Source organism: Nomascus leucogenys, chromosome 10, assembly GCF_006542625.1.
Source record: "Nomascus leucogenys isolate Asia chromosome 10, Asia_NLE_v1, whole genome shotgun sequence".
NCBI classification, from domain to species: Eukaryota; Metazoa; Chordata; class Mammalia; order Primates; family Hylobatidae; genus Nomascus; species Nomascus leucogenys.
Window position 1 is genome coordinate 56212688 of NC_044390.1, and position 25439 is coordinate 56238126.

Genomic DNA, 25439 nt, shown 5'->3' on the forward strand with positions numbered 1-25439 from the left:
AAAGTGCTGGGATTACAGGCGTGAGCCACCGCGCCCAGCCCCCTAGTATATTAGTTTTACATTGTGAGGAGGAGCAGTTAAGGCAGTGATAGAAAAAGAAATGACAGACACAAACTGGGGTCTCAGCTATTCATCCACAATAAAATTATATTAATAATTTTTGTAGTTGCCATTCTTGGTTCCTTGTGTGAACGCAACTCACCACTGCGTGAGACCAACAGGAATCTCTACCTTGTTTCTGACCTTAGTCTGGGAATAACTTTGGGAAAGTAGGAAAATCACAAAGGAGAAAACAGTTGACCATCTGAGAGCTGAAAGCTTCTTAAAGAAAATGCATATAGTTTACAAAGCAGGTAAGATCACAGAATTTGAACATCCAAGAAATTAATAGAAGGAATCATTTCTATTTCCACCATCTGACTAATAAATCAGTTTCTGTGTCAGGGGCTTAGAGCTCTGGCATCACAGGCCCTTCTTGAAAACAGCTCTTTTATTGTTTCCCTCTGAAGAATTGTGTCAGAGCCCCCTTTATGTCTTCATTCCTCAGACTGTAGATGAAGGGGTTAGGCATGGGGGTGACCACAGTGTACATCACTGAGGCTGCAGCACTGGAGTGTGAGTTGTGGGTTGCAGCAGAACTAAGGTACACACCTAGACTCGTACCATAAAATAAGGAGACAACTGAGAGGTGAGATGCACGGGTGGAAAATGCCTTGTACTTCCCCTGAGCTGATGAGATTGCACGTATGGAGGAAGTGATCTTAGAGTAAGAATAAAGGATCCCCGCGAGTGGAGCACCATCGAGCAGGCCTGCTGCAAAATACACCCCCATGTCATTAAGAAAGGTGTCAGAACAGGCAAGGTGGATGACCTGACTAAATTCACAGAGAAAGTGAGGGATTTCAAGTCTGTGCAGAAGGACAACCACAACACCATTAAGCTTTGTGACAAGGAATTCAGGGCGGTAATCATCCAGGATGCCAGAACCAGGAGTACACACAGCCAAGGGTTCATGATGACTGTGTAGTGCAGAGGATGACAGATGGCCGCAAACCAGTCATAGGCCATCACAGCCAGGAGCAAGCTGTCTAACCCTCCAAAAAGTACGAAAAAGCACATCTGGGTGATGCAGCCTGCATAGGTGATGATGTTGTTCTGTGTCTGGATGTTTACGAGCATCTTTGGGACTGTAGTGGAGACGAAACAGATGTCAGCAAAGGACAGGTTGGAGAGGAAGAAGTACATGGGGGTGTGGAGGTGGGAGTCTGAGATTGTGGCCAGGTTGATGAGCAGGTTCCCAAGCACGGTGACCAGGTACATGGACAGGAACAGCCCAAAGAGGAAGGGCTGCAATTCTGGCTCCTCTGATAGTCCCAGGAGAAGGAATTCTGAAATCCCTGTGTCATTCTCTGGTTCCATCTTTTTTTTTTTTTTTAACATAGAGACGGTCTTTCACTCTGTTGCCAATGTTGGTCTGAGACTCCTGGGCTCATGCAATCCTCCCACCTCAGTCTCCCAAAGTGCTGGCCTTATAGGCATAAGCCATTGCACCCAGCCTTGGTTGCAAATTTTCAATGTGACTGCCAAAAAGAGAGAGAATATGACAATGTAATTATGCATTACAAACGTACCAGAAATTCTCTCATTTATATTCCAGAGTCAAGAACTTATTTTTCTTTTAAAAATTATTTATTTCTATGGTGACAGATAAAACGGTATGCATTTATCATGTATAACGTCATATGTTGAAGTATATTTACATTGTGGATTGGCTAAACTAATGTTAATTAGCCAATTAACATTAGTATTACCTCATATAGTCATCATTCTTGTGTCGAGAACACTTAACATCCATTTTCTTGGCATTTTCCAATAATTCAATATATCATCATTAACTATATTCACCATGCTGTAAAATACATATTTTGAAGTTATTCCATCTAATTATAATCTTGTATCCCTTGACTGACATCACCTCAAGCCTCCATACCAATTTTCCCAGCCTCTAGTAATCTCCATTCTATAAGAAGTTGTTTTCTATGTTTAGTGTGGAAATCTGGTCCCTGTTAGAAGATCTCCTTGCCTTCTCTGATTAGGAATTCCTATGCCACGCTCTCTCTCTCTCAGCCTTTCCCTGAAGGCATGTATTCTACAGTATCATTAATGAGAAAAATCATTCATGCATTTGTGGACTGCAAAGTGAGTGTTCTGATGTTCCGGGTACTGTGTAGACAATGAGTCAATGGTGCTATAAAACAAAGTCCCTACAATTGAATAACGGGAACAAATACATATACACTATGTCAGATGGTGAGGAGTCCTACGAATAAAAAGGAAAAAATGTGTTACTTTTAGTAGGTGTACAGACAAGATCAGCAGACACGGTAAAAATTGAACAGAGAGCAGAATGAAGACAGGGTGAGAGTCACCATGTTCTTTGCCAGAGTCTGTGCCAGGGGAAGGAAGGACCAATGAATGACTTGACAGAATGTGCTTCTTTCACATGTTCAAGGTGGACAAGGAAGCCAGTGTGGCAGGAGAATGTACAGGAAGAGAGTGATGAGAGACGGTTTCAGAGGATGTTGTGGGATGAGGTGGCCTTGAAGCTGCTGAAACTTAAAGATACAAGGAGTCCCTCTGACCAGATGCTGTTGCATTTGCATTTTATTAATTTGCCTGCAAAGGTGTCTCAGTATGTGTAATGCATCCCCTCTTTTCTTCCCGCTGTGTCTTTGACTTCTGGCTTTTCTATTATGAGTTACCTCTTGGAATATAGACCCCAAATCCCCTTTCTCTGTAACCTGCTCTTATGCTGAAGGTGCTTGCACGTGCACGCGCACACACATACACACACACACACATTGCCTACGTGCACGCAGCACACTGTAGCTCCCTGGAGCCCTGTTACTCTTGTGTTGTTCTCACCCTAGTTACACTATTAGAAAGAAATGAATACCAGGAAAGTTGTCAATTTCAAATTATCTTTCCCCAGGAGAATTCAGAAATGGTCTGATAGCAGGTGAGACAGCCCTCTTCTCATTCTCTTCTTTAATTATTCATGTGGCATCTCTTCTTTAATCATTCAGGGTCTTTGGGTTCTGAGCTCTTTTGAACAATTCCAAGGAATTGCACTAGTTCTGGTTCTGGTGCCCTAAAGTCGTGCACCCACACACGTATACACACAGAGAGAACGCATCCACACATGCAGCCATGGCTTCCTGGGGCCATGTTACTCCCTCACGCTTCTCATCCCACTCACAGTATTAGAAAGGAATGGATACCTCGAGGTTATGTATGGCAAATTCTTGATATCAAATTATCTTTCCCCAAGAGGATACAGATATGGTACCTAGAAGTTCCAGTTTGGAAACTTCCCATGCATACGTAACCTCGAGGTTCCATTTTGGGATGGCCTTTTCCTGCCCTATGTTTAAAGAATAAAAATCTGCTTAATAAGCAGAGAGGTGGCTGCCTTTGTGGCTCATCCTTGTAATCCTAGCACTTTGGGAGGCCGAGGTGGGTGGATCACCTGAGGTCAGGAGCTTGAGACCAGCCTGGCCAACATGGTGAAACCCCATCTACTAAAAATACAAAAATTAGCTGGGCGTAGTGGCACGTGCCTGTAATCCCAGCTACCTGGGAGGCTGAGGCAGGAGAATCTCTGGAACCCAGGAGGTGGAGGTTGCAGTGAGCTGAGATTATGCCACTGCACTCCAGCCTGGGCAACAGACAGAGACTGTGTCTCAAAAACCACCACCACAACAAACAAACAAACAAACAAAAAAGCAAGAGACAGAGAGAGAAGAATCAATTGGATCTGAAGGGAAAAATAATCTAATAAGCTCACATAGTCCCTGAGAGACCTAAAGGAAGAAAAGGCTTCCTTAGTTTTGAAAACTTTCCAACTCCCATTATATCCCTGAGGCCCAGCAAAAATCAGAAAAGACAAAGGGAAATTTACCAAATATCAAACATGGTGATGTCTTTTCTGTGTCAAGACACTGATATGTTGAGAACCCCTATGGAAAAAAATGAGCAAATGATATAAACCAACTATTCAAAAAGGAAATACAAAAGCAAATGCTGGGCCAGCTTGTTTATTGTGCCGGGGTCTTTCCTGTGCATTGTGTGATGTTTATCAGCTTCCCTGTTTTCTACTGACCCTCCCCAGGGTGACAGCCAAACCAGTCATTGCTCACTGTTCCCTGGGGGACAAAATTACTCCTGGGTGAGAACCAGTTTTTAACATAAAAATCACAAAATATTTCCATACCAGTTATCAACTGAGAAAGGAAAGGGGAAGACGAGCTTTAAAAAAAAACAAACAAACCCATAGTCAAATATAAAAAGCACATGTGTTATGCATAGCAAACTACTCAACCTTTGTGTAAACACTGTATGAATGTGTATGTGTGCATTCAGAAAGAGAAGGTTTATGAGAAACCAAAATCTTATGGAGAAAAGAATATAAGTGAGGATGCTATTAGGTTAAGGATAGTTATTTCATTTTATGGCTGCATAGTTTAAATTAAACAATATACATCAGATGAGCATCCACATAACTACATACAGAATCTTCGCATAGATAAATCATCCTAAGGCAAGAAATAGAAGTAGGAAGATAAACATACATATAGCTAAATAAAATTTAGAACTTTTATGACCAAAAATATTCCCTTAAAAGTCAATGAAGAAATGATAACCTTTAAAAGTCGTTGGAAATGCTGATATCTATATAAAAAGGAACAGATATTGCTCAATCAAAATGGCGATCATATCTATGAATCTTTGCTCACACCCAGTAATAGTTTAAGACAGCAACAAGAAATCTCTCTCAAACCAATGAGCCCTGGAAAAAACTTAAAGAGTTGCCACATTGAGTGGGGTTGGAACTTTAAACAGGTAGCAAAGGGGATTCGAATTTCGCAGAAATGAGAGTTACAAGGTATGGCGGAAACAACCTGGATACAGCCATCAGACTAAATACAGGTATTCATGAACTTAAAGTTTCTCGGTCTCAGCACTACTGAAATTCTGGGCTGGATTATTTACTGTGTGGGGTCTGTCCTGGGCATTGTGCTATGTTTATCGACTTCCCTGTTCTCTATTGACCCACCTCAGGGTGACAGTGAAATATGTCCTTGCTCAGTGTCCCCTGGGTGACAAAATCATGTCCAGTGAGAATCACAGTTTTAAAATGAAAAATCCCCAAATGTTTTTGTCACATTGGTATAATGGGAAAATAAAGAAGAAAACAAGTTAAAAGCTACACCAAAATATAAAGAATATTTGTGACATGCATAGGATACTATTCATGCATTTTTATAAACTCTGTATGAATGTATATGCGTGCATAATATAAGAAAAGAAGGTTTAAAAGAAATTAGTTCTTATGGAATAAAGAATCTAAGTAAAGATGCAATTAGGTTAAAAATGATCATTTCAAAAAACTGTCACGCCTGTAATCCCAGCACTTTGGGAGGCCGAGGCGGGCAGATCACGAGGTCAAGCTGGCCAACATGGTGAAACCCCATCTCTACTAAAAAAAAATACAAAAATTACTCATGCCTGTAATCCCAGCTACTTGGGAGGCTGAGGCAGGAGAACTGCTTGGACCTGAGAGTCGGAGTTTGCGGTGAGCCGAGATCATGCCACTGCACTCTGGCCTGGACGACAGAGTGAGACTCCATCTCAAAAAAAAAAAAAAAAAAAATTAGCTGGGCATAGTGGAACGCGCCCGTAGATCCAGCTACTCAGGAGGCTGTGGCAGGAGAATCGCTTGAACCCGGGAGGTGGAGGTTGCAGTGAGCCGAGATCGTGCCACTGAACTCCAGCCTGGTGACAGAGTGAGACTCCGTCTCAAAAAAAAAAAAAAGAATAAAAATCCGAAATAAAATTTATATAAAGATATAAGATATGGCGGGGTGCAGTGGCTCACGCCTGTAATCCCAGCACTTTGGTAAGCCGAGGCGGGTGGCTCACAAGGTCAGGAGTTCAAGACCAGCCTGGTCAATATAGAGAAATCCCATCTCTACTAAAAATACAAAAATTAGCTGGACGTGGTGGTAGGTGCCTGTAGTCCCAGCTACTGGGGCCAGAGAATCGTTTGAACCCGGCAGGCGGAGGTTGCAGTGAGCTGTGATCGTTCCTTTGTACTCCAGCCTGGGCGACACGGTGAGACTCCGTCTCAAAAAAAAAAAAAAAAGATCTAAGATAGTAATAATTTAATGATACCAAAATGGGTCACTAAGTCAAGATTAAATCACCCAAGCCCTAGAAATTAAAGAATATAAAATGTAGAGAGGAAGTAGTATCTAAGGTAATAATTTGATCCTATATAAAGATAAATATTTAAATACGTTTTTGAGAGATAAAGGTGATCTTGCATCAGATGATAAAGAATGATTTTCAAATGATGGCCAAAGGTGATGCGATGTTTAGAAACAGAGCCCCAAAAGCCAAAAGGCATAATAAAGAGAAAAGAGGTGTGAAAACGAGTTGGACATGTGTATATAAAGGTAGTTGTTTACTTAGCCAAACGATGCAGAACTCTCTACCTTTGTAAAGAAATGAGAGTTATATGATATAACTGTCAAAGGCATGTGAACCAGAGCAACTCTATCTTGAATAGGGGCTGGGCAAAATGAGGCTGGGACCTACTGGGCTGCACTCCCAGATAGTTAAGGCATTCTCAGTCACAGGATGAGATAGGAGGTCAGCACAAGGTACAGGTCATAAAGACCTTGCTGATGAAACAGCCTGCAGTGAAGAAGCCGCCAAAACCCACCAAAACCAAGATGGCGAGAGAGCGACCTCTGGTGGTCCTCACTGCTACACTCCCACCAGCGCCACGACAGTTGACGAATGCCACGGCAATGACAGGAAGTTACCGTCTACGTTCTAAAAAGGGGAGGCATGAATAATCCACCCCCTGTTTAGCATATCACCAAGAAATAACCATAAAAATAGGTAACCAGCAGCCCTCAGGGCTGCTCTATGGAGTAGCCATTCTTTTATTCCTTCGCTTTCTTAACAAACTTGTTTTCACTTTACTCTATGGACTCGCCCTGAATTCTTTCTTGCGCGAGATCCAAGATCCCTCTCTTGGGGTCTGGATTGGGACCTCTTTCCTGTAACATCTTTCTGGTGACCGCTAAAGGGACTAAAGTGAGAAAATCCCGGACCCAAAGGCTAAATTTGGGTAAGTGGTGGGGTCGCGTAACATAACCAATGGGAAGATTTGACAATATAAAATTTATAAACTTTCACACATTCCATGAAAACACATTCATACTTACATAAAAGAACTAAATGAAACATGTCAAAATTCGTAAAAAATCTCAAATTTTATCTTTTAAAAAATGCAATAAAAAACACTACAAGGCTGGGCGCAGTGGCTCACGCCTGTAATCCCAGCACTTTGAGAGGCCAAGGAGGACAGATCACTTGAGGTCAGGAGTTCAAGACCAGCCCGGCCAGCATGGTGAAACCCTATCTCTACCAAAAATACAACACTTAGCTAGGCATGGTAGCCCCTGTAATCCCTGCTACTTGGGACGCTGAGGCAGGAGAATCTCTTGAACCCAGGAAGTGGAGTTGCACTGAGCCAAGATCGTGCCACTGCACTCCAGCCTGGGCAACAGAGCAAGATTCTGTTTCAAACAAACAAACAAACACACTACAAACCCACAATACAAAAGCAAATTGCACAGAATTTGCAACAGAGTGATAAATGTTTGACAAACACAAATACATTCAGCCTCACTAATAAGAAAATAATTACAAAGTAAATGTTAGCGTACTACTTTTTAACTATGAAATAATTTTTAAAGTTTCATTTGAATACTCAGCATAAGAGAAGAAAAATGAAAAATGTTTGCCTCATGAATTTCTGTTGTCAGGTAGTATTTGGAGAAGTTTATTGGTCTGAAGACTTCTCGTCAATGTGGAAACATACTCAGATATTCCCACTCTTAAATATAAAAAAAAATGCCCTCACTTCATTGTAGATCCCTCCACAGCTAATACCTTCTTTCTTTCTTTTCTCCACTTAATTGCAAAGATATTTCGACAAATGTTCTAATTTTTTTGGAACCACTTTAAACCTCCCATTCCCTCTTCTAACTGGGCTCCCATTACTGTGACTTAATTGACAACAATCACCCTTCATTGCTGAGTTTATTGATCACTTCTCTTTTTAGCACTAAAAATGATTACATGAATCAATTAATCAAGCAAACAACCTCAGTGTTCTCTCTGCTCTGGGTTAGGCTGCATTGGCTCTTAGGTGACCTAGGGTCCGTGTTCATGGTTTCCATTCTTTCTGATCCTTTTCTTTCCTTTACTTTTCTTTCTTTCTCTTTTTTTTTTTTTTTTTTTTTTTTGAGACGGAGTGTCACTCTGTTGCCCAGGCTGGAGGGCAGTGGTGCAATCTCAGCTCACTGCAACCTCCACCTCCCAGGTTCAAGTGATTCTTCTGCCTCAGCCTCCCAAGTAGCTGGGACTACAGGCATGGGCCACCATGCCTGGCTAATTTTTGTATTTTTTAGAGAGGTGGGGTTTCATCATATTGGCCAGGCTGGTCTCAAACTCCTGACCTCGTGATCCACCCACCTTGGCCTCCCAAAGTGCTGGGATTACAGGGGTGAACCACCGCACCCGGTCTTCCTGATCTTTTTCTACAGTACCTACTGTGTTCTCAGACTCACCTTGATGGGTTTCCTGAAAGGAAGGTTTTCTACATGAAAGTGTGTCTTCCTCCCTAGCTGGGTGATGATGGAGACTGAAACTCTATCCCAAGACAAGAAATCAGGAAAGGTGAAGCATCAGTACCTGAGCCAGATTTAGGACTGCAAAGAAAGAACAGTGTCCTGTCCAGCCCAAGGTTGCATGTACTGAAAGCCAACAGGACAGGAGGTATTTACAGCTTCATATATCTGCTCGTGAGGCACATTTTCTCTTGTTATTCCACCGCTGAGCACACCATGTCCCTGTGGGACATTGCTCTGCGATGAAATAATTTTTTTTTCTTGTATCCTCTATTCCCAAGACACCAGATTAAATGCAAGGTGAATCCAGTCTTTATTACTTTCTCTCCATGGACTTTCTTCTCTTCTAGAGACCTGAACTCTTAAGAGGTTATCAAAACCCTGAGGAAAAGTTGTTTCCAAAGTCTAAATTGAGGAACTTGTCTCAACTAGGTACCTTGGATATCAAACGCATTGACTTGTGGTGGGAGCAAAGTCCTTGATATCTTCAGGAATTTACTATTCTCTATAACAAGGGTCTGCACTATGTTCTCTTAATATGGGTACAATATTCCTTGGCTTCATGATTCTTTAGTAAACAAATAGAAATGTCATACTTATCACACAGGCAAAGAGCTGTCACTTAATCCTTTGTTTATCAAATATTTGGTAATTGTAAGACATATCTTTAGATGTTTCTATACTAGCTTCTCTGAGATTAGCACCTTGGAAAGAGTATCTTGTAAATTTTTCAAAATTCATTTAAATTCACAGATACAATAGTATGTATTTATTGTGTACAACGTGATGGTTTGAAGTATACATACCTTGTGGAATGGTTAAATCTAGCAAATGAATACATGCATTACCTCACATTTTTATCATTTTTGTGTTAAGAACACTTAACATCCATTCTCTTAGCATTTGTCAAGAATGCAGTAAAATATCATCAGTTGTCACAGTCACCATGTTGTACAATAAACATCTTGAATTTATTTATCCTAACTGCAATTGTGTATCCTTTGACAAATATCTCCTCATCCCTCTTCCCTCAACCTTAAACCTATAGAATAGATGCCCCCAGGAAAAGACTGACTAAAGATAGTCAGGGATGAAAAGGGGATACCCTAATGGGAACAGATTGACAGGCAAATTATATTAACTTATAGAATAAAAGTTACTGGAGATTAGTAGGTTGGGAGTGAGGGTTGGGGAGATATTGGTCAAAGGACACAAAAATTGCAGTTAGGGGGAAGGAGTAAATTCAAGAGATATGTTTTATGGCATGGTGACTATTGTAAATGGTAATATTTTGTAATCTCAAAAAATATTAAGAGTGGATGTTGTATTCTCACAGGAAACACGAGGACAATGTGAGGTCATGCAGATATTAATTAGCTACATGTAGCCATCTCACAATGATATTTTGTGTATATTTCAAACTATCACATTGTGCGTGATAAATACACATGATTTTATCTATCAATGTAAAAATGTTTTTGTTTTTTTTTGAGACGGAGTCTCGCTCTGTTGCCCAGGCTGGAGTGCAGTGGCGCAATCTCTGCTCACCACAAGCTCCACCTCCCGGGTTCATGCCATTCTCCTGCCTCAGCCTCCCAAGTAGCTGGGACTACAGGCACCCACCACCACGCCCGGCTAATTTTTTGTATTTTTTTTTTTAGTTGAGACAGGGTTTCATCGTGTTAGCCGGGATGGTCTCGATCTCCTGACCTGGTGATCCACCTGCCTCGGCCTCCCAAAGTGCTGAGATTACAGGTGTGAGCCACCGCGCCCAGCCAAATGTTTTTTATTTTCTTTCTTATTTTTGTGTTTTAATGATTCCTTTAATTTTTTTATTTTTATATATTTATTTATTTATTTATTTATTATTATACTTTAAGTTCCGGGATACATGTGCAGAAGGTGCAGGTTTGTTACATAGGAATACATGTGCCATGGTGGTTTGTTGCACCCATCAACCTGTCATCTACATTAGGCATTTCTCCTAATGCTATCCCTCCCCTAGCCCCCCACCCCCTGACAGGCCCTGGTGTGTGATGTTTCCCTCCCTGTGCTCATATGTTCTTATTGTTCAACTCCCTTTTATGAGTGAGAACATGCAATGTTTGGTTGTCTGTTCCTGCGTTAGTTTGCTGAGAATGATGGTTTCCAGCTTCATCCATGTCCCTGCAAAAGATGTGAACTCATCCTATTTTTGGCTGCATAGTGTTCCATGGTGTATATGTGCCACATTTTCTTTATCCAGTCTATCATTGATGGGTATTTGGGTTGGTTCCAAGTCTTTGCTATTGTAAATAGTGCTGCAATAAACATACATGTGCATGTATCTTTATAGTAGAATGATTTATAATCCTTTGGGTATATACCCAGTAATGGGACTGCTGGGTCAAATGGTATTTCTGGTTGTAGACCCTTGAAGAATCACCACACTGTTTTCCACAAGGGTTGAACTAGTTTACACTCCCACCAACACTGTAAAAGCATTCCTATTTCTCCACATCCTCTCCAGCATCTGTTGTTTCCTGACTTTTTAATGATTGCCATTCTAACTGACGTGAGATCGTATCTCATTGTGGTTTTGGTTTGAATTTCCAGTGATGATGAGCTTTTTTTTTCATACGTGTGTTGGCCACATACATGTCTTCTTTTGAAAAGTGTCATATCTTTTGCTGACTTTTTGATGCGGTTGTTTGTTTTTTTCTTGTAAATTTGTTTAAGTTTTTTCTAGATTCTGGATATTAGCCCTTTGTCAGATCAATAGATTGCAAAAATTTTCTCCCATTCTGTAAGTGCCTGTTCACTCTGATGATAGTTTCTTTTGCTGTGCAGAAGCTCTTTAGTTTAATTAGATCCCATGTGTCAATTTTGACTTTTGTTGCCATTGCTTTTGGTGTTTTAGTCATGAAGTTTTTGCCCATGCCTATGTCCTGAATGGTATTGCCTAGGTTTTCTTCTAGGGTTTTCATGGTTTGAGATCTTACGTTTAAATCTTTAATCCATTTTGAGTTAATTTTTGTATAAGCTGTAAGAGAGGGGTCCAGTTTCAGTTTTCTGCATATGGCTAGCTAGTATTCCCAATATCATTTATTAAATAGGGAATCCTTTCCCCATTGCTTGTTTTTGTCAGGTTTGTCAAAGATCATATGGTTGTAGGTATATGGTGTTATTTCTGAGGCCTCTGTCCTGTTCCATTGGCCTCTATATCTCTTTTGGGACCAGTACCATGCTGTTTTGGTTACTGTAGCCTTGTAGTATAGTTTGAAGTCAGGTAGTGTGATGCCTCCAGCTTTGTTCTTTTTGCTTAGGATTGTCTTAGCTATATGGGCTCTGTTTGGTTCCATATAAAATTTAAAGTAATTTTTCTAAGTCTGTGAAGAAAGTCAATGGTAGCTTGATGGGGATAGCATTGACTCTATAAATTACTGTAGGCAGTATGGCCATTTTCATGGTACTGATTCTTCCTATCTATGAGCATGGAATGTTTTTCCATTTGTTTGTGTCCTCTCTTATTTCCTTGAGCCGTGATTTATAGTTCTCCTTGAAGAGAACTTGTAAGTTGGATTCCTAGGTATTTTTTTTTCTCTTTGTAGCAATTATGAATGGGAGTTCACTAATGATTTGGCTCTCTGTCTATTATTGGTGTATAGGAATGCTTGTGATTTTTGCACGTTGATTTTGTATCCTGAGCCTTTGCTGAAGTTGCTTATCAACTTAAGGAGTTTTTGGGCTGAGAAGATGGTGTTTTTTAAATATACAATCATGTCATCTGCAAACAGAGACAATTTGACTTCCTCACTTCCTATTTGAATACCATTTATTTCTTTCTCTTGCCTGATTGCCCTGGCCAGAACTTCCAATACTATGTTGAGTAGGAGTGGTGAGAGAGGGCATCCTCGTCTTGTGCTGGTTTTCAAAGGGAATGCTTCCAGCTTTTGCCCATTCAGTATGATATTGGCTGTGGATCTGTCATAAATAGCTCTAATTATTTTGAGATACGTTCCATCAATACCTAGCTTATTGAGAGTTTTTAGCATGAAGGGGTGTTGAATTTTATCAGAGGCCTTTTCTGAATCTATTGAGACAATCATGTGGTTTTTGTCATTGGTTCTGTTTATGTGATGGATTACATTTATTGATTTGCATATGTTGAACCAGCCTTGCATCCCAGGGATGAAGCTGACTTGATTGCACTGCTGGATTCAGTTTGCCAGTAGTTTATTGAAGATGTTAGCATCAATGTTCATCAGGGATATTGGCCTGAAATTTTCTTTTTTTTGTTGTGTCTCTGCCAGGTTTTGGTATCAGAATGATGCTGGCATCATAATGAGTTAAGGAGGATTCCCTCTTTTTCTATTGTTTGGAATGGTTTTAGAAGGAATGGCACCAGCACCTCTTTGTACTTCTGGTAGAATTCAGCTGTGAATCCGCCTGGTCCTCGGCTTTTCTTTGGTTGGTAGGCTATTAATTACTGCCTCAATTCGAGAACTTGTTATTGGTCTATTCAGGGATTCAACTTCTTTCTGGTTTAGTCTTGGGAGGATGTTTTGTGTAGAGGTACTTATGGCATTCTCTGATGGTAGTTTGTACTTCTGTGGGATCAGTGGTGATATCCCCTTTATCATTTTTTTATTGTGTCTGTTTGATTCTTTTCTTTCTTCTTTATTAGTCTGGCTAGTGGTCTATATATTTTGCTTAGTATCTGGGCCAGATAGCACCGTCTCTCACTCACAGCTTCCCTTGGTTAGGGGAGGGAGTTCCCCAACCCCTGGCGTTTCCCTGCTGAAGCAACGCCCTGCCCTGCTTTTGCTCACCCTCTGTGGGCTGCACCCACTGTCTAACCAGTCCCAGTGAGATAAGCCAGATACTACAGTTGGAAATTCAGAAATCACCCACCTTCTCCCTGGGAGCTGCAGACCAGAGCTGTTCCTATTCGGCCATCTAACCCAGGAATCCAAAAATGTTTTTTAATTAACTTTTTGGCATGGAATACAAGTGATAGAGTTTCTGATAGGTTTGTAATGCATGCTTGTGTCATGTTCTCTTTCTCTTTTTTTTTTGGAGATCACATCAACAAGATGAAACCAAGGAATGTTACACGAATTTCAGAATTTCTTCTTCTGAGACTTTCAGAGGAACCAGAATTGCAGCCCTTCCTCTTTGGGCTGTTTCTCTCCATGTATCTGATCACCATGTTTGGGAACCTGCTTATCATCCTGGCCACACCTCAGACTCCCACTTCCACATACTCTACCAACCTGTCCTTTGCAGACATCTGTTTTGTCTCTACTACTATCCCAAATGCTGGTGAATATCCAGACACATAACAAAGTCATTTTGCCTACGCAGGCTGCATTGCCTAGATGTGCTTTTGCCTACTCTTTGCAGGATTAAATAGTATTCTTCTGACCATAACGGCCTATGACTGGTTTGTGGCCGTCTGTTGCCCCTGCATCATGACCCCTGGCTCTGTGGACTGCTGGTTCTTGTGTCCTGGATCATGAGTGCCCTGAATTTCTTGTTTCTAAGCTTAACGGTGAGGCCACTGCCATTTCGTACAGACTTGGAAATCCCCCACTTTTTTGTGAACTTAATCAGATTGTCTACTTTGCCTATTCTGACACCTTTCTCAATGACGTGGTGATGTATTTTGCAGCAGGGGTGATGTATGTTGGTCCCCTCACTGGGATCCTTCACCCTTACTCTATGATAGTTTCCACCATACTTGCAATCTCATCAACTTAGGGAAAGTACAAGGCATTTTCCACCTGTGCATCTCACCTCTCAGTTGTCTCCTTATTTTATTGCACAAGGCTAGGGGTGTACCTTAGTTCTGCTGTGACTCAAAATTTACACTCAAGTGCAACCATGTCAGTGATGCATGCTGTGGTCACCCCCATGCTCTACCCCTTTACAGTCTGAGAAATAAAGACATAAAGAAGGCTCTGAAACAATTTTCCAGAAGGAAACACTAAAAGGGTCGCTTTTAAAGAAATGCATGTGATTCCAGAGCTCTATGCCCCAAAACCAGAAATTGGGATTTAAGAGTCAGATTGTGGAAGCAGAACATGCTCTATCTATTAATTTCCTGGAATTTGAGTTTCCTTGATCTCAACTCCTTGACAGAATGTGTGCTATTCCCTTATGAAGCTTTCTGCTCTGTGATATCCAACAGTTTTTTGCATTTGTCATTTTACTCCTTTCCCACAGTAATTTCCAAACTAGCATCAGACACAATTTGGAGATTCTTATTTGTCTGGTACAGTGGTGAGTCATACTCATCCTACAGAATCAACTATACTTGGTAACTGTGAGGTCACTAAGATGTTTCATTGTAGGTGAATATTTGAAACCACAGTTTTTCACATTTGAGTCCATAATTCCTTTCTCTCTAACTATCTTAACTGTGCTTCCTGGTAATGTTAACTTTACCAGTCAAGGGTGGTTTTAGTGACTTGTGGTATTTTATTCGACTCATGGGAGTTCTGTCCTCAATTAATTTTAGTGTCTACAGTGCCTGCTACATTTATTAGCACTGAGTACTTAGGCAAATGTTGCTTATCAAATACATGTTTCAAATATAGTTTATACAATCTGACATATTTACATAAATTAATTGACTTAATATGGCCTTAGAGTCAGAGATGAACCTTAAATAAGATGGAGTAAAATTTTTAGTCATGCATTGAATTACTATAAAAGAGTTTTCAATGATGTTTATCTGCTGATTGAGGTACAGAACCTCAGTGTCCATATATAATCAGATTAGTTCATCCCGGTAAAGGATTTGGTAACATAATCTGTATTATGTCATTGTACCATACTGTTTTTTCTGCTTAGTATTTTCCAGTGCTACCTACAAATATGACTTCTACCATTGTCCTAACAAGCATCTCCCTCTTTAAATTGTTTTTATAAATATTAATGTGCAGGCAAATAAACAATATGTTTATTTACTCTATTATCAATTGCTTATTCTCTCTCTCTCTCTTTCTCTTTTTTTTTTTTTTTTTTTTTTTGACAGAATCTCACTCTGTTGCCCAGGCTGGAGTACAGTGGAGCAATCTCAGCTCACTGCAACCTTTACGTCCTGGGTTCAAGCAATTCTGGTGCCTCAGCCTCCTGTTGCTGGGGCTACAGGCATGCACCACCACACCCAGCTAATTTTTGTGTATTTTTAGTAGAGACAGGGTTCTGCCAAGTTGGCCAGCCTGGTCTCAAACTCCTGGCCTCAAGTGATCCGCCCACCTCAGCTTCTCAAAATGCTGGAATTACAGGTGTGAGCCACCCCACCCAGCCGCTTTATCTCTTTTATACTCTAAAATCGCTTCAATCTTCATGATCAAAGAATATCTCACACAAGACCCTGAATCTCTACCCAGTATTGCCTCTTGGAATAGAGACTTGTGAATCAGGGTCACAGTTTACTGCTGCAAAAACACGTATATCTGTCCCACATCTTCTGGTTACATATAAGGGAATCTCAAAAGTATTCTCATTTTAGTTCGGTTATTTGAACTAAGTATGAATAACAAGGTAATTATGAATGTTACCTTCAAATATCAGAATGCATGTCCAAGAACATGAAGAGTCAGATTATTCTGAATGCTTTCATCTCTGTTTGCGTTGGTTATTGGATCAGTAAGCTATTGCTGCATAAACGCCATGCCAATAGTAAATGGTTTAATGTCATGCATTTTTACACACAACAGTGTATGTTGGAGAAGTTTTCACAATGGAAATTAGGTCATAAGAATTTTGAAGTGAACAAAAATATTCAGTCCATACGACCAATCAAATCAAATTAGTTCTTGAAATTTAGACAAGGAGAATTTGAGAAAGGAGGATGAAAAGAAGTGGTGGGATCTCACAATTTAACATCTCATGAGTGCACACGTTCTGTCAAACACGCACGTCGCACGTTCAAGCTCAACATCAACCCTTGTAAGGATATCCATTTCTCTCTATGAGGTATCATCAAAACCTGGAGTCCTGGGTGGAGAACAGTAATCCTGTTATGGAGAGAAGGGGAGTTAATAAATATCAAAATATAATTATCAAAATTATAAAAATATAATTATCCACCTGGGGGAGAAACAGACATGCAAGCCTTTCACACATCTGTTGACATTAAATGTTTATGAATGATACGCCGTAGACTTAACAATAAGGAAGATAGAAGTTCCATGGAGACACGGAGGATTTTCTGGAAGAGTTGGAAGAGTAATTTGATGCACCAAGAAACTTCAGCTTTAGATATTCCCATGAGTAGAAGACAGTAAAATAGCTTAGAAGAGTCTAAAAATTGCTGATGTGACTATTTGAGAGCACCAAGAAAAGCACAGAGACAACGTCCTGGAGAACAGCAAAGCACAATCTGATAGACTCTCAAGCACTGTACTTTCTGTGCAGGGCTCTGGAAGAGGCCCGCCTTCAAAACCGTAGTATTGTGTCTCCCAGGAGGAGCACGACACCAATATAGGAGTTAAAAAGAAATTATTTCGGCAGTTGAGAGGGTATGGGAGTCCTCGGTAAGGTTTTCCTTTTAATAAAAAGCAGCCCCCAGCCGGGCCTGGTGGCTCACGCCTGTAATCCTAGCACCTTGGAAGGCCGAGGTGGGTGGATCACCTGAGATCAGGAGTTTGAGACCAAACTGACCAACGTCGTGAAACCCCGTCTCTACTAAAAATACAAAAATTAGCCAGGTGTGGTTGCGCATGCCTGTAATTCCAGCTACTCGGGAGGAGGAGAGAGGAAAATTGCTTGAACCGGGAGGCGGAGGTTGCAGGGAGCCGAGATCACGCCACTGCACTCCAGCCTGGGCCACAGAGAGAGACTCTGTCTCAAAAAAAAATAAAAATAAATAAATAAAAAGCAGCCCCCAAATCATGTCTTTTCTAACAAAAAGCAGCCGGAAAAATCAAGCTGCAAGCCTAGATAAGCAAGCTGGAAGCTTGCATGGGTAAATGCCAGCAGCTGTGCCAATAGAAAAGGGATACCCGGAAGCCAGGTGTATTCAACATGGAGGTTGTTTTTCTCTTCTTTTTTCTTTGTCGCCATGTGTGCAGGTGACATGGCGCCAGCCAGATAAAAACTCTATTTGCCTAATAAAAGATTAGGGTTGGATGGCCAGCCTCTTCATGGGCTACGCAAATGTCCCATCTAGTCCAGTCTATCCACTATGTATGCCCTATGCAAATCAGACCCTGCCTCCTCAAGCTCATCTATAAAACCAGCCGCATCTTGCCCCAAACCCGGAAACCCACTCAGGTCCCCTTCCTCTGCACGAGGAAGCTCTCTCTTCTTTCTTTTGCTTACTAAACTTTTGTTCTGAAACTCACTCCTGTGTCAGGCTCTTTGACTTCTTTAGTGTGAGACAACCAACCTCAGGTATTTCCCCAGACAAACAACACTGCTTCAACACTAGGCACATTTCGTGTCCCAAGAAAACTTTCTGCTTTGACCATGAGCATAGTAAATGGGAAACTGGGACATAGTCACAAGGTGCTACCTATTGAACATCTGCTCTGTGCCAGTACTTTCCAATGAGCGTTGAGTTCCCACAAATCTCCACTGAAGAACTTACTCATGTCACCAAATACCACCTGTATCCCCATAACTTATGGAAAAATAAAATTTAAAATAAATAAATAAATAAATCTGAAAATTAAAATAAAAAAGCGGGAAGGCTAACATCCATCATCATCATCATCACTATCATTAATAAAAAAAAGAAATTACTTACTTCTCATATAAACTCCATAAGACAAGTGGAATTTCTAAAAGTTTCATTTCCTATCATGAGGAAAGTACTTAAGAGGCAAATGTAAACTTATTTTTGCAAAAGCGGGACGGTTAAGTCAACATTTCACCAACTAAAGTCAGAGACATGCGGAACATGGTAGAATTTTATGTGGAGAAGACTCAAAATACTTATTATCTGGCTCTAACACTGAACCACAGCCTTTTTTTTTAATTTTCTGAAACTAGATTCTATGGAATGGACCACAGGCTTGATCCACAAATGGGTGAACCATTGAATAGGAAGGGTAGCATCAACATGAACAGGGAAATAGTCGCGAATGTAGAATGTCTGGACCCATCCTAGAGGCCCCAGATTAGAAGCTATGTTTGAACAGGATCCCCAAGGGATTCATATGCACATTGAAATTCCAGAAGTTTGGACTAAAACCATCTCCCAATCTCCCCAGTGTTAACGTTTGTTGTGGATTATATTTTTTTGTGGTGAGTGCTGTCCTGTGCATGGTAGGATGTTAAACAGCACCCCAGCTTCAATCCAGTAGCACATTCCATGTGACAACTGAAAATTTCACCAGATTTTTCCAAAGAGTCTCCAGGAGGGACAATCAACTCTAGTTGAGAACCACTGCCCTGCAGTGTAAGAACTGGAAACATTGTGGCGGAGTTCCAATCAAAGCTCTTCCTCTACTCTATGGATAGCTTTGGGCAAGACAAACTCTTTACTTGTGTTTACAAGCCTAGAACTCTAATTGCTTTGTCAAAGCATCAAGAAGCCAAGAACTGTAGTAACTACCCATGGCTTTATTGCAAATAAACACAGTTCTCTCCGTTGTTGAAGAGGGAATAGCAATTTTCTGGAGAGGTCAACAGCTGGGTCCCGACCACAAGTCAATGCCTTGAAGATCCAAAGGACCTGGTAAAGACAGGTTTCTCAATCTTACACTTTGGATAAAATTTTAACTCAGGGTTGGGCAAAGGTGCTAAGGAGATTAGACCTCTGCAAGGAGAAGAGTCCAAAGAGAATGAGGAATGAAGTCTGGATTCACTTGGCCTCTAACTTGGTCTCTTGGGAACAGAGAATCAGCAGGAAGATTTTTCTTGCCTTTCAGACCAGTATCCCACAGGGAAATCAGGTGCTCAGGGGATGGAGTAACAACAGAGAAATGTACCTAATTAGCTGTATTTCTTCTGCTGTTGCCCTTAAGATTGCACAACCTAGGGAAGAACGGGACGTGGTCGATTCTTTGAAAGTCCTATATCTGGCTAGGGGAGTGATGCTTAACTTCCTTCTACCATTTCATGTGGGGACGGAGGTTTAGTCTCCATCATCCACCATCCACGGAAGAACTCAGGATTCCATATGGCGACCTTCATCCTGGAGTCCTCATACAGGTGAGTCTGAGCACCAGAAAGGTATTGCAGGAAATGTTCAAAGGGAATGGAAGCAAGACCCTTTACCTGAGATCACCTGAGAGCCAAACTCACCTATAGCCCAAACTGAGACATCGATGTGTGCTTGCTTGCCTGGCTGACTCATCTAAAGTTAATTTATTTAATATGTTAAAATGTATCTGTTAGACTCAGCAATGTGAGCATTATTATTGACAGCTAAGGGTTGGAAGTTAAGTCCAACTGGATGAAACTAAAGAAGGAATGGGAGACACAAAGTAGTTTCAGTAAAATAAGAACGTGTACTAGGAGTTTTGCAGTTAAACAAGAAAGTGGAATATTAAGTGTGGATAAACGTGCAATGAATTGAGGGCTTATGTTTTGAATTTTTATGATGAGTGTATTTGAGCACACTTATGTATTCACTAGAAAATACAGACCAATAGATCACTTGCAAATACCACCCTGCAAAGCAGTCCAAAAAACATACATTTTATTTTATTTTATTTTATTTTATTTTATTTTATTTTATTTTATTTTTTGAGATGGAGTTTCTATCTTGCCGCCCAGGCCAGAGTGCAATGACACCATCTTGGCTCACTGCAACCCCTGTCTCCTGGGTTGAAGGGATTCTCCTGCCTCAGCCTCCTGAGTACATGGAACTACAGGGGCATAGCACCACGCCTGGCTAATTTTTGTATTTTTAGTTGTTATGGGGTTTCACCACGTTAGTCAGGCTGGTCTCAGACTCCTGACCTCAGGTGATCCACTTGACTTGGCCTCCTAATGTGCTGGGATTACAGGCGTGAGCCACGGTGCCCGGCCTTTTTTTAAATGTCAGTCATCTTGTGCCATCTTGTGGAACATATTCTCCTGCACTCAACATAAGACTGAGTGCAACCTAAGATTGCGCCCAACCTAAGATCTTTTTCATAAGCGTATTTGAATCCACTTATGTTTATACTGGATGCACCTATAACTTTAGATACTATTTCCCCCATTGCTTCTAAATAATATGTTTATATTCTTTTATTTGCAGGTCTTGCATGACCCATCTTGATGTCGCTTAATTATTAATATCTTAGGTTCTTTCTTTCAGAAGTTAGTTTTAGATTTTAATTGTCTCATTAAATATAGTTATTTTGAATCGGCTCTACTTAACCTGGTTTCCTTTCCCTGACATTCCCGTTATTTTATCAATTCTAATTTTCCTGAAGTTTGTTTCTAAGTCAGGCACAGTGATACACATGCGTAGTCCCAGCTGCTAAGGAGGCTGAGGCAGGAGGATTGTATGAGGGCAATAGTTGGAGACCAGCCTCAGCAACACAACAAGGCCCGGTCTCAGACACATATATATATGGTTTCTAGATACATGCACGTCTTCATGAAACTGCAGAGGTGAAGTTCCCTACTATTAGGACCTTGTATTGTACTGGAATGGTAGAGTGCAATGAAATAAATGTGTGCCTGACATCATAACCCAAGGGAGGAGTCGTATGAAAAAGACAGTCAAGAGTGGTGGTTCATGCCTGTAATCTCAGCACTTTGGGAGGCCGAGGCAGGTGGATCACCTGCAGTTGGGAGTTCGAGACCAGCCTGACCACCATGGAGAAACCCCATCTCTACTAAAAATACAAAATTAGCCTGGTGTGGTGGCACATGCCTGTAATCCCAGCTACTTGGGAGGCTGAGGCAGGAGAATCGCTTGAACCCGGGAGGCAGAGGTTGCGGTGAGCCAAGATTGCACCAAGGCACTCCAGCCAGGGCAAGAGCGAACTCCATCTCAAAAAAAAAAAAAAAAAAAAAAGAAACAGAACAAAACAAAACAACAAACAACAAGTCAATGGATCGATATGGGATGTGCAGGGTTTTGCAGAGTACAAGCTGATGAGGCCTCTGCAGGTTGGATGAGGAATAGAACCAGGACCACAGTGTGCCCACTGGATTTGTCAGGAAAGAGGTCAAAACCCAAAGCCCAAAGTGACAAAGAAAAGATGCCATAAACAAGAGTGAGTGAAGAAGAGTCATCTTCACCCAATACTGAGCCATAGAAAAGCATGTGTGTTCAAATAAATATGGAGTAGGCAGAGGAATAGCAACCAAATCAGGACCCTGATGTGAGCTTCATGGTGAGGCAGGTGGATCAATGAAGGTCTATTTCAGCTGGGGGCCCTTGAGCCGGGAGATAGTATCAGCTCCACACCGGCTGCCTCTTTGCCCAAGAGCCTGGCTCTTCTCTTGGGCTCTTCATTCAGGCTGTGTTTCCCTCAGTAGGAGGAACTCACGTTCTTTTTAAACTATTCTGCTTTTACTGCTATCGATTTGAAACTTTTTGGACTGTGTCCCAGAGTAAGAAATACCTTTTACTTTGTGACTCAGCATATGTATACACACAAATACACACACATACACAAATGCACACACACAGAGAGAGAAACAGAGAGAGGGAGAGAGAGTATCATGAAATCTTTGTGTATGCATGTTTAATATGTATAGTGAGCTCTGATAGCTTCTTTTGTGCTTTATTTATTCTATTCTATTTAATTCTTACAAACCACAGTCTGACCCTCGAATGGGTCCTGACCTAAGATTATGGATAACATTCCACGACTATGCCCTCCACACCTATTTTAGCATCTCCTGGCTTCTTTTCTTTCCGTTATCATCAAAAAATTCTGAGACATAACCTTCTCTCATTTGTTCATACAATATGTATTTTTTTGGCTACTGTCACCAACTGCACTAAATGTGGGGTGGTGAGGAACTGTATACAACATTATCATAGTGCTCACTCAGGTGCCCACAGTCTAGCTGGGGAAAATTATATGGCATGAAATAAAATTGACACTGATAATCCCTACTTACGAATTAAGTGCTTAAAGGAAATGTCAGGTAACTGTGGGAATTTTTAAAAATGGTTCACAAGGGAGGTGACTCTGAGGAGTCCTGAAAGAATAGACAAAGTTTTCTAAACAGAGACAGGGTGAAAATTACAGCTAGACCAGGGGGTGAGACTCAAGCACAGGGAGGTGAGTGTGTGAACCATTGAAATAATTCCAAATAAATACGGAATAGATAGAGGAATAAAAACTAGATCAGGACTCTGACGTGAATTTCGCGATGAGCCAAGTGGATCATTGGACATTAAAGCTCTGCTTCTGGTGAAGCTGAAAGTCAATTTCAATTTTGGGGAGATCCACGTGGGAGAGGGCAGGGTTGTGTGCAGGCATCACAGAGGGTCAAGCCTTGTCTTTGACGTTGCAGAATTTCACTTTCATTCTCTGGTGGGAAGTCATAGGGTGGGGGTGGAGGGATTAAGCTGGAACATTCAATGACCAGCTTTGAAAGATAGATTTCTCTGAATCAATGAGAATATTGGCATAGAGGGGCGCCAACCTGGGAGAGATGACAAGGAACTGAAATGAGGCTGGAGAATTGGGGCTGGAAAGGTGAGAAAGGGATGGGGATATTTGAGTGGCAGATGGGAAAAATCAGCCTCATCTCATGACGGGGGTAACCATTCATTTACTAACAGGAAAGAACCATGCAAAGCTTTGTACATATATTGATTAACTCTGTGGACCATGTCAGGGAGATGGATAATGCCATCTCACTCTATAGGAAAAGGTATTAGCATTTATAAATTATGTCATTTGTAGTAACATGGATGGAAGTGGAGGTCATCATGTTACGTTAAATGGGCCAGGTGCAGGAAAACAATTATCTGGGAGCCCAAAATAAAGATCTCAGGGAGGCAGTGAATAGAATGGCAGTTACCAGAGGCTGGAAAGGATAGTGGGGACAAAAGGATGAAGGCCAGTTGGTTATGGGCACAAAACTACAGTTAGATGGAAGGAATAAGATCTACTGTTCCACAGCACAATAGGATGACTATACTTAATAATTTATTATATATTTCCAAATAGCTAGAAGAGAAGATACAGAGTGTTTCCAATGCAAAGAAATGATAAATGTTTGAGGAGGCAGGTATGCCAGTTACCCATATTTGATCATTATGCTTTGTATGCTTATATCAAAGTATCACATGTACCCCATAAATATGTGCAACTATTATGTATTTATAAAAAATTTTTAAAAATGTAGAATGACTTTGTAGGCTTTTCAAGGTCCAGCAGCAGGTACAGAGTAGATGCAAAACTCCAAACTTCTGTTTGTGGTGATAGATGTTTCACATTTACAAAACAGGTAAATGAGAGGCAGAGGAACATCAGTCTCATCTCATCACCAGTGATAACCATTCATTTAAGAACAAAAATAGTCATGCCAAGTTTTTTTACATACATCGCTTTGCATTTACTATAATTTACACAGGTCTTTCACAATTGCATCTTTAACCGCCCCCCACTTTTGTTGGACTTTGTGTGATTCCTTTTGTGAACTGTGGGTTTATTCCCTTTCTTCATTTTCTCTTGGGGTCTTCAATCTGTAAGATGTCTTGACCCTATAAAGATATCACTTTTATTAATTATTAATTATTCTGGGCATCTGGGTCTATAACCAGGATTGAACATTGCCAGAAACGAGGAAGCTGTTTTCATCACAGTCTCTCATCAACCACCTGTGTACATCATGCCTATTTCATGCATCTCTTCGTTTATTCAGCAGATTCTCATGTATTTTGTTAAGTACCAGGCACAAAATGATGATATAAAATGGAGCCCCACGTTTACATGTGCATGAGAAGCTTTTAGGCTGGAATTTGCTGCCCTGTTTACGTTCTTAGGGGTCCATATTAATAGAGGGCTCAGAACCACATGGGGAGACGGGGCTGTCAGTGTCTTGAGGTTTCAGCAGCGGCAGGGAGACCACCTGGTTCCTCAATACTCCCGACAACATCTCTGATCACCCTCCCTCCTTCTCATTCCCCTCAACACGCGGGCTTCTATTGGATCCTTGATTTTCCGAAACAAGCACCTTCCTCAGGCCTTTGCATTAGTCATTCCCTCCGTCAGGCACAGACTTCGGTCAAATATCCTCCAGGCTCCCACCCCCTCTTTCTTGAGGTCTCCGTTCAAATGTCACCTTGTCTGCTAGTCTTGCCTGGACACTCATAAAAAATAGCAACCCCTATCCATTTATTTTAATGTGCTTTCATTTTCTTCTAAGCACCATCTAACACATCAGATGATGATGTCTTTATCAGCTCATAATCTTTCTCCATCATTGGATAGTAAGGGCATCAGTTTCTCTGCACCCTACACTCACTACCTAGACAGTTCCTGGAACATGGTCAGCATGCAATCAATATTACACAAGTGCATAAAAGAATTTCTCATTAAAGAACACACAACCTCTTAGGGAAAGGTTTAGAATAGCACAGGAATTTTCAATCAGAGACAGCTCTGAGGAGCACAGAAACTGGGAAAAGTTCCATACACAAAATATAGAAATTAATGTCTTGGCTGCAAAATATAACTGGTTGCCTTTCACAATGTGAGCGATGCCCTTTTGAGTAAAAATTGGTCATGTTCTCTTTCTCTGACTGGTAGTCACCTCAACCAC

General features: G+C 41.0%; 1 protein-coding gene and 1 pseudogene across 1 annotated transcript; one reads left to right on the forward strand and one right to left on the reverse strand.

Annotated features, from left to right (window-relative positions):
• Positions 1-490: 490 nt before the first annotated feature.
• LOC100599989 (olfactory receptor 7A17-like) lies at positions 491-1419 on the reverse strand. Its single transcript, XM_012509382.2, is given in 2 exon segments — positions 491-909; positions 912-1419. Coding segments are annotated over 2 exon segments (927 nt in total).
• A 12424-nt stretch (positions 1420-13843) lies between these two features.
• On the forward strand, positions 13844-14740 carry LOC100588005 (annotated as a pseudogene).
• Positions 14741-25439: the final 10699 nt, after the last annotated feature.